The 15513-nt window shown below is 44.8% G+C and overlaps 1 protein-coding gene across 1 annotated transcript; it reads right to left on the bottom strand.

Moving 5' to 3' along the window:
- Positions 1 to 1800: 1800 nt before the first annotated feature.
- LOC127327134 (uncharacterized) lies at positions 1801 to 3126 on the bottom strand. Its single transcript, XM_051353916.2, has 2 exons — positions 2972 to 3126; positions 1801 to 2044 (listed from the first exon to the last, which is right to left on the bottom strand). Exons 1-2 carry the CDS (start codon positions 3124 to 3126, stop codon positions 1801 to 1803), a joined length of 399 nt encoding a protein of 132 aa, XP_051209876.2.
- Positions 3127 to 15513: the final 12387 nt, after the last annotated feature.

The raw sequence follows: 15513 nt of genomic DNA, 5'->3' as shown, positions 1-15513 counted from the left end.
TCACAAAAAAAAGCCCTTCCGGCACCCCGAAAATGGAAAAACCGTCGCCCGTGGTTCGGATTGGAAATCCGCGACCGGGGCCTTGCTTCCCATCCTAAGGCCCACGCACGTGCCAAATATGGCCTCGTTCCGACAAACTATGTGGTGAAACGGGCCGTTTCCTACTCATTTCCCCTAAAAGCCATAGAACTCCGGACGAGATAGCCCTGTTCGTGAAGGGTTCTCCAAGATAATTGCCGTATCCCAGTTCCGTCTTTTGAAGCTACTTTTGCACCATTAGACCTTGCACCACACTTTAACACATATCATAGGTCCACATGCAAGATTTGGTGGGGTTCCGGTGCTCCGGCGGTCGTTCTCCCCCTCCTTCCCCCAAAACAGCGGAACGTGTGCCCCGGCGGGTCTACCCCCCTAGATTTCTCGTGAAACTTGAGGCATACACATATATTATGGAGATGTACATGTAACTTCAAATTCAAATTCGACATTTTTTTTTCGAAATGGGGGTCATCCCCGGCTTCTGCATCATGATGATGCACACATCCTTTTATTAAAAAAAATTTAAAGTATAAATGTTTACAAATCACTCATCATCGAGGATTGATACAAGAATCAACCATCGAAAGAAACACATAGTAAGACTACACATCAACATAGTCTTCTAGTATGACGCCAACCAGCCTGGCACAAGATATCCTGAGCGACCATCAGGAGCCGTGTGCATCCAGAAGCCATGGCATCCCGCTGCCCCTCCGGAGAGAGTAGGGCCCAAAGTTGGACCCAATGGGAAACCATATGAATAACCTGGAAAAAATGAAAGGAAGGTTTTTTATTAAAAATTATGTCATTCCTACTCTTCCAAATAGACCAACATAAAGCAGAAACCCCAATCCGGATAAAAGCTTTTGATTGTCTATCGACTCCATTCAACCAATTACCAAACATATTGGTAATATTGGTGGGAGGTGGGAGAGCATAAGTAAAATTCACAGTACGCCATAAGAGTTTAGCTAAAGGGCATTCAACAAAAAGGTGTTGAATGGTCTCCTGTTCCCCACGTAAAACACACTTTGTACACTTAGAGAAACAAAAAGATAAATCTGGGTGTGAATATTCAACCAGATCCGATAAAGACTATTCACATCAGGAAAAGTATGATTTCTCTCGATAATCTGAGACGATAGAAGCAAAGTTTCTTGACAAGCAAATACAAATAATTAACTAGGCATGGATCTTGGAGAAGTCGTCAGCAATTGCACAGCTTCATCCGCCACGGATTATCACTCTTCGGGCTCTGCTGATCACTCATCTCCGTCGTCCACGGATCATCACTCTTCTGATCAGCACCAGTCCACGACTGCATCCTCAGGTTCTGCCAATAATCACTACTCTTCGGCGCATCACTACGCTCCAGCCACTGCTCATCATTCATCTTCGTCCGTTTGCCATGAGGGGGACTTGTCTGCTGGGTGTTGTCGCTGCAGGAAGCTGGTGCCTTCAAGATTGCTAGTTCAGCCAGCGCGCTTGCAAGTTCACCATTTAACCTTGCTATTTCAGCTGCAGCATTTCTCTGTGCCTGTTCAGCTTCGATCTCTGCTACCCTGCATTTGCAACACAGACGTCCCCTCAGCTCGTCTTCCTTCTTGCAACCGGGGCAAAACACAAGGTAACGCAGGAAGAACCATATCTTAACGTAGAGCTGGTAGCTCACGTAAGCATCTTTAGCTGCATACTCCAGGTTTAAATCAGACAACGGCTGCTCTTCCCGATAATTGTGCCTCTCTCGAGGGAATTTGCTCTTCATCCGCTGTACGACTCGTCGATGATGCTAGTTGCAAGACTAGCCATTCCATCCCTCATTAAGTTTCCTCTCTCGTTGAGACCTTTGACGATGACAATTTCCTGGATATCGATCCAGTTCTGCCTTGGAATTATAATCTTCTCGTAATATAACTTTATAAAATCTGCTCTCTTGTCAACGCTGCAGAACACAATTCCTTGATCTTGAAGGAATGAGCGCAGCGCCGGACATTCCCCGTTGGTCCTGAAAGCAAAAATTTAGTACTTGCGAGATCAACACTTGAATAAAATTTGGGACTACGAAGCTAGTCTATATGCAATCTCATAGCTTGAATATAAAATTTGAAACTACATAAGTTTAGTAAGTTCATGATCAACGATCTGAAAATTATCTAGTCATAATTCATTTGGTACTAATAGAATGCATGAACAACACTTTTATGAAATGTGTAAGTGCAATTGTTTAGTCATTGAAATTTCATTTTGCATCATATAATTTTGAAACTAACAAAATTCTATTAAATGCAAGATCAAGACTCCGGAAATTTGCTTGTCATAATTAATTTGGTATAATGAAATCCAAGACATGCTAGATGAGCATATGGATAGATTCAATTTGATGCAAAAATTTAGTACTTGCGAGATCAACACTTGAATAAAATTTGGGAATACGAATGTTTAGTCTATGCAATCTCATAACTTGAATAAAATTGACATAAGTTTAGTAAGTGCATGATCAAGAGTCTGAAAATTATCTAGTCATAATCCATTTGGTACTAAAAGAATGCATGACCAACACTTTTATGAAATGTGCAAGTGCAAATTTTTTAGTCATTGAAATATCATTTTGCATCATATAATTAATTTGGTATAATGAAATCCAGTACATGCTAGATGAGCATATGGATAGATTCAATCTGCAAGATCAGCACACCATGCTTTGTGGCTTTTGTTACACAAAACACAGAAACAAAACTAGTTTTGCAGCTAGCACGGTTTGTAGTTTAATTTGTTGCACTCGAGATTAACTAAAACAGATCAAGATTAACTAAAACAGAGCACTCGAGGGTGACTTGGTTCATCATGCACTAGCGATTAACTAAAATCTGAGCAAGATTAACAAAATCAGAGCAAGATTAAGTAAATCAGAGCAAGATTAAGGTCTACAAACCAGGAAAAGTGGCAGACGAGGACGTGGTTCCTCATGCACAGTTGAGCGACGGCGAGGTAGTTGTCTTCTTCGTGGTTGGGGTCCTCCGGAGTGTACTCGAGATCCAATCCTACAAACTTGTTCTCTTCTTCTTCCGCATACCACTGCGCGTACATCTTCGGTGTACTTGCTCATCGTCTCCTCCGCGTTTGTGTACACAACTTCGATCTCCTTGCCGCCATGGACGGTGAAGGTCCGGATCTGAGTAATGGCCTGCATTGCTGACGGCGGAGGAGGCAGAAGCGGTTGCGGAACAGAGGAAGAGGAAGAAGAAGCAGCGTCCATGGCGCGGAGGAGGCAGAAGCGGCGGAGGAGGAAGCGGCGGAGGAGGCAGAAGCGGCGAGGCAGAAGCGTCTTGGCGCGGAGGAGGGTTTTTTCCGTCTAGTGGGAGTGGAACCGGCAAGAAGCGGAGTGGAACCGTCAAGCGGAGAGGCGGAGGAGGGAATTTCTGATTTATTATAATTAGTAAAAACAGAGGAGGAGGGGTCCATTTTACCTGCTGGCCCCTAATCCACATAAAATTACCGGAAATGGCCCAACCCACCCGTCAGATGGCCCCACACGTCAGTGGGTGCCATTTTGCCCCACCCACCCCAAAATGGCCCAACCCAAAAGCACCTTTCTCCCCTGTCTCACTCTCTCTCACCCAGCCGCCACTGCCGCCTCTTCCTCTCCCAACTCCGTCGGCCGAAGCTCCGTCAAGCAGCTCCGTCAAGCTCCGTCGGCCGAAGCTCCACGTATCGCTCCGTCGGCCGAAGCTCAGGTTAATTTGGGGGATGAGCGGGGGATTTTCTAGGGTTTGCCGTACTTAATCTCGGGGGATTTTAATTGGGGTTTTTTTGTCCGAGCGGCGATTTTCCTAGGGTTTGATCGATTCAAAGTAGATTCTAGTGCTAGAGTAGATTTTCCTGGTTTAGATTGATTCAAAACATGTGCTAGTGCTGCTAGTGCGAATGTCAATCTGAACCTAAACATCCCAACTTAGTTTTAATTAATGTGTAATTAATAGTTTCATAGTTCTCAAATTGTTCACTGCTTGTTATTAGGTAGACACCATGGACCCCTATGACTATGAAGTTGCCATTTTGGTCCCATCCAAGAAGGCCGTTGAGACCATCGACATCAGCTCATCCTCCGAAGGTGAGGATGGTGCTCTAGATAGGGTTCACGTCAAGCAAGAGAAAGTTGATGATGCTGCAGCAATGGATTGTGCAGCTGAGCATGAGGAAGTTGCTCCTCCTCCTCCTGCTGATGTCCATCTGACTCGTCGAGGTAAAATATATATATAGTAGTTATAGATGCAGGATATAGGTCAAATGCTTAATTAGTCTCGGTTTGGCATAATAGCTAGTCAAATTGTAGCATTCAAGGAATACTTCATTTTCTATAAATACTGTTGGTTTGATATACTTCAGTTTTAGGAAAACTTTAAACTAGGCCTTATTCCCTGGTTTCCTTATATATATGTAGGTCCCGGGATAGAGGCAGTGAGGAATGGGATGACTTTTGCATGTATCCCAATCTAGTGGAAATGAATCCTACACAAGTTGATACCCCGAGATATCTTGTTGACGAAAAGCGCCCGCAATTCCTTTTATGTGTGCACTATAAAGAGTGCAAGTACCGTGGAAGGCTGTTCCAGAATGGTAAATATAATTACTCCATCTCGATCAAGGATGTTTATGCATCTTTATATGTTGACAATTACTTCAACTCAACGAAGTTTTGCATCTTATAATCTGCAGTACTTCAACCGGAAGTTTACCAAGAAGTACATCTCGAAGAATATGCAGCTTCCAGATAATGACTTTCTTGTCTCTTACAGTGAGAGACATGGTGTGAAAGTGAGGATTTTCCAGGGCAAAGGGAAGTTTGACGGTGCAGTGATCACAACAACCTGGAGTCTTTGTGGTGCGGAAGAGCAAGATGAAGGCAAATGATATCTTTGTGTTTTGGTTCCGCATTCGCGCCCGGGGCGGTCTCAAGTTGTATGTCAGGAAGCTCGAGAAATGAGCTAGCAGGCTGAACCTCTCTAATTAAGCTAGTAGTACTATATATATGTGTGTAGTATGAGCTCAACTAATATGAGCGTTGAACCTCTTATCGATCGATCTGGTACTATCTAATGGCCTGTTGGTCTATGTAATGTGCTCAAGTAAATGAGCGTTGAACCTCCTCGGTAGTATCTATAATTAACGTGTCCTTTTGGTACTATGTTATTGAGCTCAAGGCTGGCACTATATATGTGTAATATAATGTGCTTTTGGTGGTCTATATATGCTGGAGTATATATAGATATATATAGTTTGCTAGCCGTAATTAATTATTAGTCATATATTAGCCTGTTGCTTAGCTAATGCTCCTGTACAAATTAACTGTTGTCCTAAATCAGTATCCCCTCTGATAGATTATGTAACAAGATCATATCCATAACTATAAAAAAAAAGTTGCCTTAGTTCCACTATGTAAAGGATAAAGGATGGTAAGCTGACAAGATCTCTCCAATAGCTCCACTGGTTAACTGGCACGTTGACACATCTAGAGGTGCTGGGTTCGAGTCCCAGCCCTCACTCTTTTTGTTTTTTTTTTTTGGCGCCCAGGAGAAGCCCAAATATCCCTTCCGAATACAACTCCCTCCGATAACCTAGCAGAAATTCGAATCTCCGACGACGAGCGGCGGCGGCGGCGGCGGCCCCGTCCCTCTCCGACGACGAGCCCCGTCCCTCTCCGACGACGAGCCCCGGCCCTCTCCGACGACGAGCCCCTCCGCATCTCCCGGTCTGCACCCCTCTCACCTCTCCCCTCTCGATCTGTTCTTCTTCGTCAGTTCACAATATCGAATCTCTGTGATCCAATATGTGCTGTTACTAGGACTAAAGTACCGAGTCCGAGGTGACGGCGGTGCGGCGCCTGCGTCCGAGCAAGGGATCTGCTGTCCATCCGCCTCGCCGACGATGAGCCCCTCGCCCTCTCCAGGACGAGCCCCTCCGCATCTCCCGGTCTGCACCCCTCTCATCTCTCCCCTCTCGATCTGTTCTTCTTCATCAGTTCACAAAATCGAATTGAACTGCTGTGCATTGCTTGAAATTGGAACTGCTGTGCAGTTAGGTGTGTGCTAATTGCATCATTTTGTTCTTCCGCAGATGGACAGACGCTGGATTACAACAAGAATTAGAAGGCTTTCCCCTGAACACACAAAGGGAGTGGCAGAGTTTATGCAGTTTGTTCGCTTGAATGCTGCCAATGTTGATCGTGTGTCAGTGCCCATGTCGTAGCTGTCTCAACCGGTGCACAAAACCTCTAGATGTAGTAGAGTCTCATTTGCTTCTTTTTGGGATGGCAAGCACTTATGACCGATGGGTCTTCCATGGAGAACCATTACATCCTGTACCTGAAGCTGGACATGGAGGACAAGGAGGTGCACCAGAGCCGGACATGGACATGGAGGTGAACCCGAGGGCTGGACATGGAGGTGAACCCGAGGCTGGACATGGAGGTGATGCAGGGCACACCATGTTGGTGGAGGTGATGCAGAGGCACACTATTATGGTTTGCAAGAGGAAGATGGTTACGAAGATGATAGAATTCCTGATCTGCTTGCTGATTTGTACAACTCGTAACCGCAAGGTGCCGGAAAGGACACTATATTTGCTGAGTTGATAGAGGAAGCCAAGCGCGCAGCCAGCGATGGGGGTACAATGTCAAGGTTTTCACTCACAAATCAAGTTACTTCAGGCCAAGTCGTACTACCGGATTAGCAACGTTGCATTCAACGCGATACTCCTGATTTTGGCCTTGCAATACCCTAATAGCTCAATACCAAAGTCATACGAGGAGGCACTTAGCATAGTCGGCAGGTTGGGACTTGGTTATGAGAGTATCCATGTGTGCCCGAATAATCGTGTATTGTTCCTAAGGATTATGCCAAGGAGAATAATTGCCCCAAGTGCAAAGCCTCCAGATGGAAAGATGCTGATGGTAGGAGAAAGATCCTGCAGAAGGTGCTAAGGCACTTCCCATTGATTCCAAGGCTGCAAAGAATGTTTCTTTCAAAGGAGCAATCAAAGGAAGTACAGTGGCACAAACCGAAGCGGCAAGACGTGGAGAATGATCTCAGTCATCCAAACAGACGGGGATGCATGGAAGGATTTTGACAATATTCATAAAGACTTTGCCGCTGATGCCAGGAACATAAGGCTTGGACTTGCCACGGATGGTTTTAATCCCTACGGGAATATGAGCAACTCCTACGGCATGTGGCCTCGTATTCGTGGTGCCATACAACCTTCCGCCGTGGGCATGTATGGATCAGTCCAACTTCATGCTTGCATTGCTAATCCCTGGTCCATCCTCTCCGGGAAAAGATTTTGATGTCTTCATGGAGCCTTTGATGGAAGAGCTGCAGAGCCTCGGAAAGGTGTAAAATCGTATGATGCCAATAGTCCAGACAAGTTTGATCTCCGTGCTGCAATCTTATGGTGTATTCATGATTATCCGGCACCGCACACATTGTCGTGAGGGCCACAGTGGTTACTGTGCATGTGTGCGTTGTGACAAAGAGAATTGCTCCAAGAAATTAAGGAACAAAATCTGCTTTATTGGGCACCGCCGTTGGCTACCTCGGCACCATCCTTGGAGAAATAGCAAAGAATTCGATGGTGCTTCGAAAGCCGTGAGAAGCCAGCGGAATTCACTCCGTAAGAGCTGAAGCAACAGCTTGATAGGGTTAGAGATGTGATACCGTGCAAGCTTCGTAAGAAAAGGAAACGTGAGGACGGTCAGTGTTGGAGCCGTAGATCATGTTTGTGGGACTTGCCATACTGGGAAGATCTAAAGCTGAGGCATAATCTCGATGTAATGCACATCGAGAAAAACATCTGTGACAATTTGCTTGGTACTTTCATGAACATACAAGGCAAGACCAAAGACACCGTGGAATTCAAGGCTTGATTTGGAAGACATGGGCATAAGAGGTGACTTGCATTTGCAGCCTGTTTCAGCTGACTCTTTTGAGATGCCACAGGCGTGGTATACAATGAGTAAACAAGAAAAAATTGCTTTTTGTGAATTCATAAAAGCTGTGAGGTTTCCAGGATGGGTACGCGTCTAACATATCCAAGTGTGTTGTCGCTGATAAGTGCAAGCTTCAAGGGCTGAAGACCCATGATCACATCATATATTGCTTCAAAGGATCTTACCGGCTGGCCTTCGAGGAACAATCCATGAAGACATATATGAAGCGGTTGCTGAACTTGGAAATTTCTTCAGAGAGCTGTCTTTGCAAAACACCGAAGAGAGACGTTCGGGACAGACTTGAAAAGGAAATCGTAGTTATTCTTTGCAAACTTGAGAAGATCTTCCCCCATCTTTCTTCGACGTGATGGTGCATTTGGCCATCCATTTACCAAAAGAGGCAAGGCTTAGAGGCCCAAAGTGCATTACGGTTGGATGTACCCAGTCGAAAGAAGGTTGCTAACATTGAAGCGTTATGTCCGGAACAATGCCAGGCCGGAGGGATCGATTGCCGAAGCATATATTGTTGATGAGTGCCTGACATTTTGCTCGAGATACTTCGACGATGTTGAAACAAGATTCAACCGTCCAAGCAGAAATCCGGAGCGGGATGATTCACATATTGGTGATGTGTCTGTTTTCAAACACGGTGTGAAATTTATTGGAGCCTCTCAATATGTGTTTGCTGGTGAGGACTATGACAACATGGTGTGGTATGTGCTCCGAAGTTGCCCTGAGGTTGATCCATACATCGAGTACGTTTCTCTTCATCCCCTTATATAGATAGGTTATTGCAGCCTCTCCAAATAATAATTAGGATCTATTTTCTGTTGCCATTCCAGCCTGTGCAAACAAGAGTTGAACCAACAAGGTGGTCAGATCAATGTTGATAGATGGCTTGCCAAGAACTTTGCTAGATGGTTTCATACTCATGTGAGATCTTTAGCTGGTTTATTTCTGAAGATTGGAAAAGTTCATGATATAATTTTGCTGTGTGTGTTACTCACCCCCGGTTGATTTTATGCAGATTGGAAAAATGCGAAATGATGTCTCTGTCCCGATCTCTATGCTTTGGCGTGCAAACCAGATTTTAGAGTGAGACTATATTCGGCATTTGTTGTTGACAATGTTCGGTACCATACCGTTGACCGCGAGAAGAACAGAAGACACAAAATAGTGGAATCGTTTCGAGGGAGATCATGATGGCAACAGCATTGACTTCTTTGGTCAGCTCAAATCCATCATCAGTTGCAATACAACTCCAGCGGTGGCGTCCATCGGTCGGCTTGTCCTCTTCCTGTGACTCGGTTTGACCTTGGTGGTAGGAAACCCGGGCTCGACGATGATGGACACTTCAAGAGTGTTAACACGTAAAAGTTTTGGTACAAGACTGATCCTTTCCTTCGACATCACAAGCAACCAAGGTCTTCTATGTGCCGGACACCAAGTTGAAAGGAAAATGGCAAGTTGTGCGAAATTTCACCATAGACATCTATGGAGTGTAAAAGAAAATGAACAGTGGACCCGGTGTTGCTTTGTACTATCATATCAAGATGAAGATTCCAGTCAAGTTCCTGTGCAAGAAAAAGAAGGCACCGCACGGAGTAGGACGAGAAGTGACCAGGAACGTGTGCTACTTGAAAAAGTCATTGTGGACAAACCGAAGAAACATAGCAAAGAGGTTGTGCCCGAAGAAATCGAGGAGGTTGATCAGACAATGTACCAATATTGCAGCGATGAGGATGATGATGATGATGATGGAGGAAATAGGACTAGGAAGCGTCAAGTTTTCGAAGAAGATGAGTAGCAGTTTGTGTTGAATATGTCAGCTATTTGTTCCCTAGAATTTGTCAGCTATTTGTTCCCAGAATTTGTGTTGAATATGTCAGCTATTTGTTCCCAGAATTTATGTTGAATATGTCAGCTATTTGTTCCCAGAATATGTCAGCTATTTGTTCCCAGAATTTGTGCCCAATTTTTATGTTCAATATTCCCAGAATTTATGTTGAATATGTCAGCTATTTGTTCCCAGAATTTGTGCCCAATTTTTTGGGGACTCCATGCCCAATTTTTAGGGGAATCCATGCCCAATTTTTTCAATACATGGCTGACGCCGGCGACCATATATGGGCGGCGCCGCCGTGCATGGCTGACGCCGGCGACCATATATGGGCGGCGCCGCCGTGCAAAAGTAGCTGCTACACATTTTCAACAGAACTCATTTTCAACGTAACACATTTTCAATCGAACAGAATTGCACACATACATAGACATGGTTCAAATTCAGGAACTAAACATTGTGGCACGAACAGACAAATGGTTGGAATTACAACACAATAACTCTAGCATATACTCTAGCTTCTTCTCCTCCTGACCAACAGATCACTGAATTCACCCTAATTTCAGTTCCTACACATCACCCGTGTACAACAGATGACAAAAGCTACGTATAGCACCCAAACCATGAAGCCTCCCATTTTCTTTGGTTCAGGTTGCTCTGCTTTCCTTGCAGCAAGCGTAAACTTTTCTTCCTGGAGCCTCTCAATTTCTACCCGGAGCCTCTCAATTTCTTCATCTCGATCCCAAACAGCATCACGCAGATCACGAACTAACTCTTTGTGACGTGCATCCAGCAGAACATCAATACACTTAAACACTTTACACCCTATTCCACCAAAGCAATCGACAGATGAAGAACAAAAGAGGATAAGTAAGCCATAGTAGAAAAGAAACTTCGTAAGACGGCGGGCGAAATTCAGAATGGGGCGGGGGCGTGCTCGAAGACTAACCGAGCGAATTTTGCGCTCCGGTATCTTCTCCCAGGATTCGGATCACTCCAAGAAATCCATTGCGGCATCTTCTCGCCACAGTCACATACGTCGGCGGGCTCATAATCGAATGGCCGCTGCCGATACGGGATGGGCGTGCCCGGCCGCCGGCGGCGACGCGACGACGCTCCTGACCTAGAAGAACTGCCCGAGCAGGCTGGGAACTGCGCCGCCATGCAACAGATGCACCTGGTCGGAGGGATTTTGGTCGGAGGAGGAACCCTAGCTAGATGCACCTGGTCGGAGGGATTTTGGTCGAGGTGGAGGGATTTTTAAGACAACTGATTAGTCTATCATGTCTATATACATGGATAACCATACTTGTGTCAACAACACTATTGTAGCAAAGCGGTAGGGAGTGGTAGTGCGGCAGCGCCAGGTCGAGGGTTCGAGTCCCCGCAAGCGCAATTTTTGCCAGTTATTTCCATCGGGAGCCACTCCAACCCCGGATGGGCCGTCGGGCCAGCAATTCAACCCCCGGATGGGCCGTCGGGCCAGCAATTCAACCCCCGGATGGGCCGCCGTGGGGTAGGCCAGCAGCCAGCAGCCTAGTAGAGGACAGCCCAAAAGAGGAGGATATCACCAGCAGCCATTAAAATGGTGGACGGCACAGAGAAAAAAAATAACAAGATGCCTTTGTCCCACAAGTATCAGTTGGTCCTACATGTCAGTTAGTTCAAGCCAGTTGCTTCCAGTGACACGTGTGAGGCGCGTGGGACCCGAAAAGGGACACATAGGCAAAATGGATGACATGGCAGCCAAACACATACCACTGTATTGAGCCAAATGCCAATGACGCTATTGATTTGTCGCAATCGGCATTGGAAAAACGTCGTAGGCCACTTAATTTTGCTAATGACGTTTTGACCTAAATTGCCAATGACGTTTTTGCCCAATAACGTCACGATTTTCTAGGGTTTTGCCCCCCCGGAGTGGCCAAGGACGGTCAAAGCTAGGAACGTCATAAACCTATGACATTTTGATTTCCAGTCATAAAAAAAACGTCATATTATGGCACATTTCTTGTAGTGTCTGATGGAAACCAAAGGGGCTCAACAAAGAGTTGATGACAGATGTGGCGGAAGTATATGGTGGCGGTGATATGGCGAGGACTGCAAGCGGAGATGGTGCGGCAGCGACGCGACTACTATGACCAGAACTCGAAACTCTAACGACTCTAGAACGCTAAGACCAGCACGCGACACGACGATTGCAGACGAAGACTCAAAAAGCAAAAACTGAAAAGATCATGCAATGGCTTGGCAGGGGCTATGGGATGGATGATCTAAACCTAATATATTTTTGTGGGGCTTTTTCTGGGTTATAGGTAAAAACAAATCTACACTAGGAAAACAGTAAAATCTCACCGAGCAACCTGAAATCTGATACCACTTGATAGGGCAAAGGTGTCTGATCTTTCGATGAGATGGGGATAAATCGATTTGTTGGTGGAGTTCGTGCTTGACGATCTGACTACACGTGCAAAGCTCGTGCGCCAATGCAATCGCTAGGAAAATCTCCGGGAGTTACTGATCTTGCGGATGCGCGATCAGCCTGACCAGCAAGGGTCTTAATTCCTACCTGAAATCGAGAACAAGTAAGAACTAAAGATGCAATCAGAATATTGCGACTAGAGATGAAAGCTTGATTGATAATGGTGGGATTCCGAATAGTCGGTCTTGTTCTGGGCGTTGGCCTCAAAAGAAGTACACGAAGTTGCAACAATTGGCTAACTTTTAATCTAATCAAAATCCAAGTCCTAATGACAGCTACAGAGGGATATATATGGGGGAAGTGAAGGGATTTTTGTCCAACCGGTTGGCCAAAAACACCCCTAAATGGGCCTTCCTCCACTTATATGGCCTCTTAAAATCCCCTAAAATACCTAATCCGAAAATACATGGGCCTGAGCCATTAAATAAGGTGACGCAGCACCAAAAATAACTCTTTGGATGAATTTTATGATGGGGTAACTTGTATAATTCATCCAAGCATCGTTGCTTCACTATGGTGGCTTCAATGTTCTGAAATCCTCGCTTGCAACGCCATCCTGAATCCTTGCAGGTCTGCTGCCATTGATAACGCGTGAAGCACACGACCGTTGGGAACCCCAAGAGGAAGGTGTGATGCGTACAGCAGCAAGTTTTCCCTCAGTAAGAAACCAAGGTTATCGAACCAGTAGGAGTCAAGGGCCACGTGAAGGTTGTTGGTGGCGGAGTGTAGTGCGGCGCAAAACCAGGGATTCCGGCGCCAACGTGGAATCTGTACAACACAATCAAAATACTTTGCCCCAACTTAACAGTGAGGTTGTCAATCTCACCGGCTTGCTGTAAATAAAGGATTAAATGTTTGGTGTGGAAAATGATGTTTGTTTGCAAAGAACAGTAGAGAACAATGATTGCAGTAGATTGTATTCAGATGTAAAAGAATGGACCGGGGTCCACAGTTCACTAGTGGTGTCTCTCCAATAAGAAAATAGCATGTTGGGTGAACAAATTACAGTTGGGAAATTGACAAATAGAGAGGGCATAACAATGCACATGCATATCATGATGAGTAATATGAGATTTAATTGGGCATTACGACAAAGTACATAGACCGCTATCCAGCATGCATCTATGCCTAAAAAGTCCACCTTCGGGTTAGCATCCGCACCCCTTCCAGTATTAAGTTGCAAACAACAGACAATTGCATTAAGTATGGTGCGTAATGTAATCAACACAAATATCCTTAGACAAAGCATTGATGTTTTATCCCTAGTGGCAACAGCACATTCACAATCTTAGAACTTTCTGTCACACGTCCTGCATTCAATGGAGGCATGAACCCACTATCGAGCATAAATACTCCCTCTTGGAGTTACAAGTATCAACTTGGCCAGAGCCTCTACTAGCAACGGAGAGCATGCAAGATCATAAACAACACATATATGTTAGATTGATAATCAACTTGACATAGTATTCCATATTCATCGGATCCCAACAAACACAACATGTAGCATTACAAATAGATGATCTTGATCATGATAGGCAGCTCACAAGATCTAAACATGATAGCACAATGAGGAGAAGACAACCATCTAGCTACTGCTATGGACCCATAGTCCAAGGATGAACTACTCACACATCAGTCCGGAGGCGATCATGGTGATGTAGAGTCCTACGGGAGATGATTCCGCTCTCCGGTAGGGTGCCGGAGGCGATCTCCTGAATCCCCCGAGATGGGATTGGTGGCGGCGGCGTCACTGGAACTATTTCCGTATCGTGGCTCTCGGTAATAGGGTTTTCGTGACGGAGAGTATAAGTAGGCAGAAGGACAGAGTAGGAGGGGTGACGAGGGGCCCACACCATAGGCCGGCGCGGGCCCCTCCCTGGCCGCGCCGCCCTATGGTCTGGCCACCTCGTGGCCCCACTTCGTATGCTCTTCGGTCTTCTGGAAGCTCCGTGGAAAAATAAGACCCTGGGCATTGATTTCGTCCAATTCCGATAATATTTCCTTTGTAGGATTTCTGAAACCAAAAACAGCAGAAAACAGCAACTGGCGCTTTGGCATCTCGTCAATAGGTTAGTGCCAGAAAATGCGTAATAATGACATAAAGTGTGTATAAAACATGTGAGTATTGTCATAAAAGTAGCATGGAACATAAGAAATTATAGATACGTTTGAGACGTATCAAGCATCCCCAAGCTTAGTTCCTACTCGCCATCGAGTAGGTAAACGATAACAAGGATAATTTCTGAAGTGACATGCTATCATAATCTTGATCAATACTATTGTAAAGCATATGAGATGAATGAAGTGATTCGAAGCAATGGTAAAGACAATGATTAAACAACTGAATCATATAGCAAAGACTTTTCATGAATAGTACTTTCAAGACAAGCATCAGTAAGACTTGCATAGGAGTTAACTCATAAAGCAATAAATTCTTAGTAGAAAGTTTTGAAGCAACACAAAGGAGGATATAAGTTTCAGCGGTTGCTTTCAACTTCAAGATGTATATCTCATGGATAATTGTCAACACAAAGTAATATGATGAATGCAAATAAGCAAGTATGTAGGAATCAATGCACACAGTTGACACAAGTGTTTGCTTCTAAGACAGAAAGAAGTAGGTAAACTGACTCAACATGAAGTAGAAGAAAGGCCCTTCGCAGAGGGAAGCATGGATTGCTATATTTGTGCTAGAGCTTTTATTTTGAAATCATAGAAACAATTTTGTCAACGGTAGTAATAATTCATATGTGTTATGCATAAGACAACCTATAAGTTGCAAGCCTCATGCATAGAATACCAATAGTGCTCGCACCTTGTCCTAATTAGCTTGGATTTACATGGATTATCATCGCATAACATATGTTTCAACCAAGTGTCACAAAGGGGTACCTCTATGCCACCTGTACAAAGGTCCAAGGAGATAGATCGCATTTGATTTCTCGTTTTTGATAGATCTCAACTTAGGACATCCTTACCGGGACAACATAGAAAACAGATAATGGACTCCTCTTTAATGCATAAGGATTCAACAATAGATAATATTCTCATAAGAGATTGAGGATTGATGTCCAAACTGAAACTTCCACCATGATTCATGGCTTTAGTTAGCGGCCCAATGTTCTTCTCTAACAATATGCATACTCAAACCATTTGATCATGATAAAT

This window comes from Lolium perenne, chromosome 3, assembly GCF_019359855.2.
Source record: "Lolium perenne isolate Kyuss_39 chromosome 3, Kyuss_2.0, whole genome shotgun sequence".
Taxonomy (NCBI): Eukaryota; Viridiplantae; Streptophyta; class Magnoliopsida; order Poales; family Poaceae; genus Lolium; species Lolium perenne.
The sequence above is the reverse complement of the archived record's forward strand: the minus strand, read 5'-3'. Positions and strand labels throughout refer to the sequence as shown.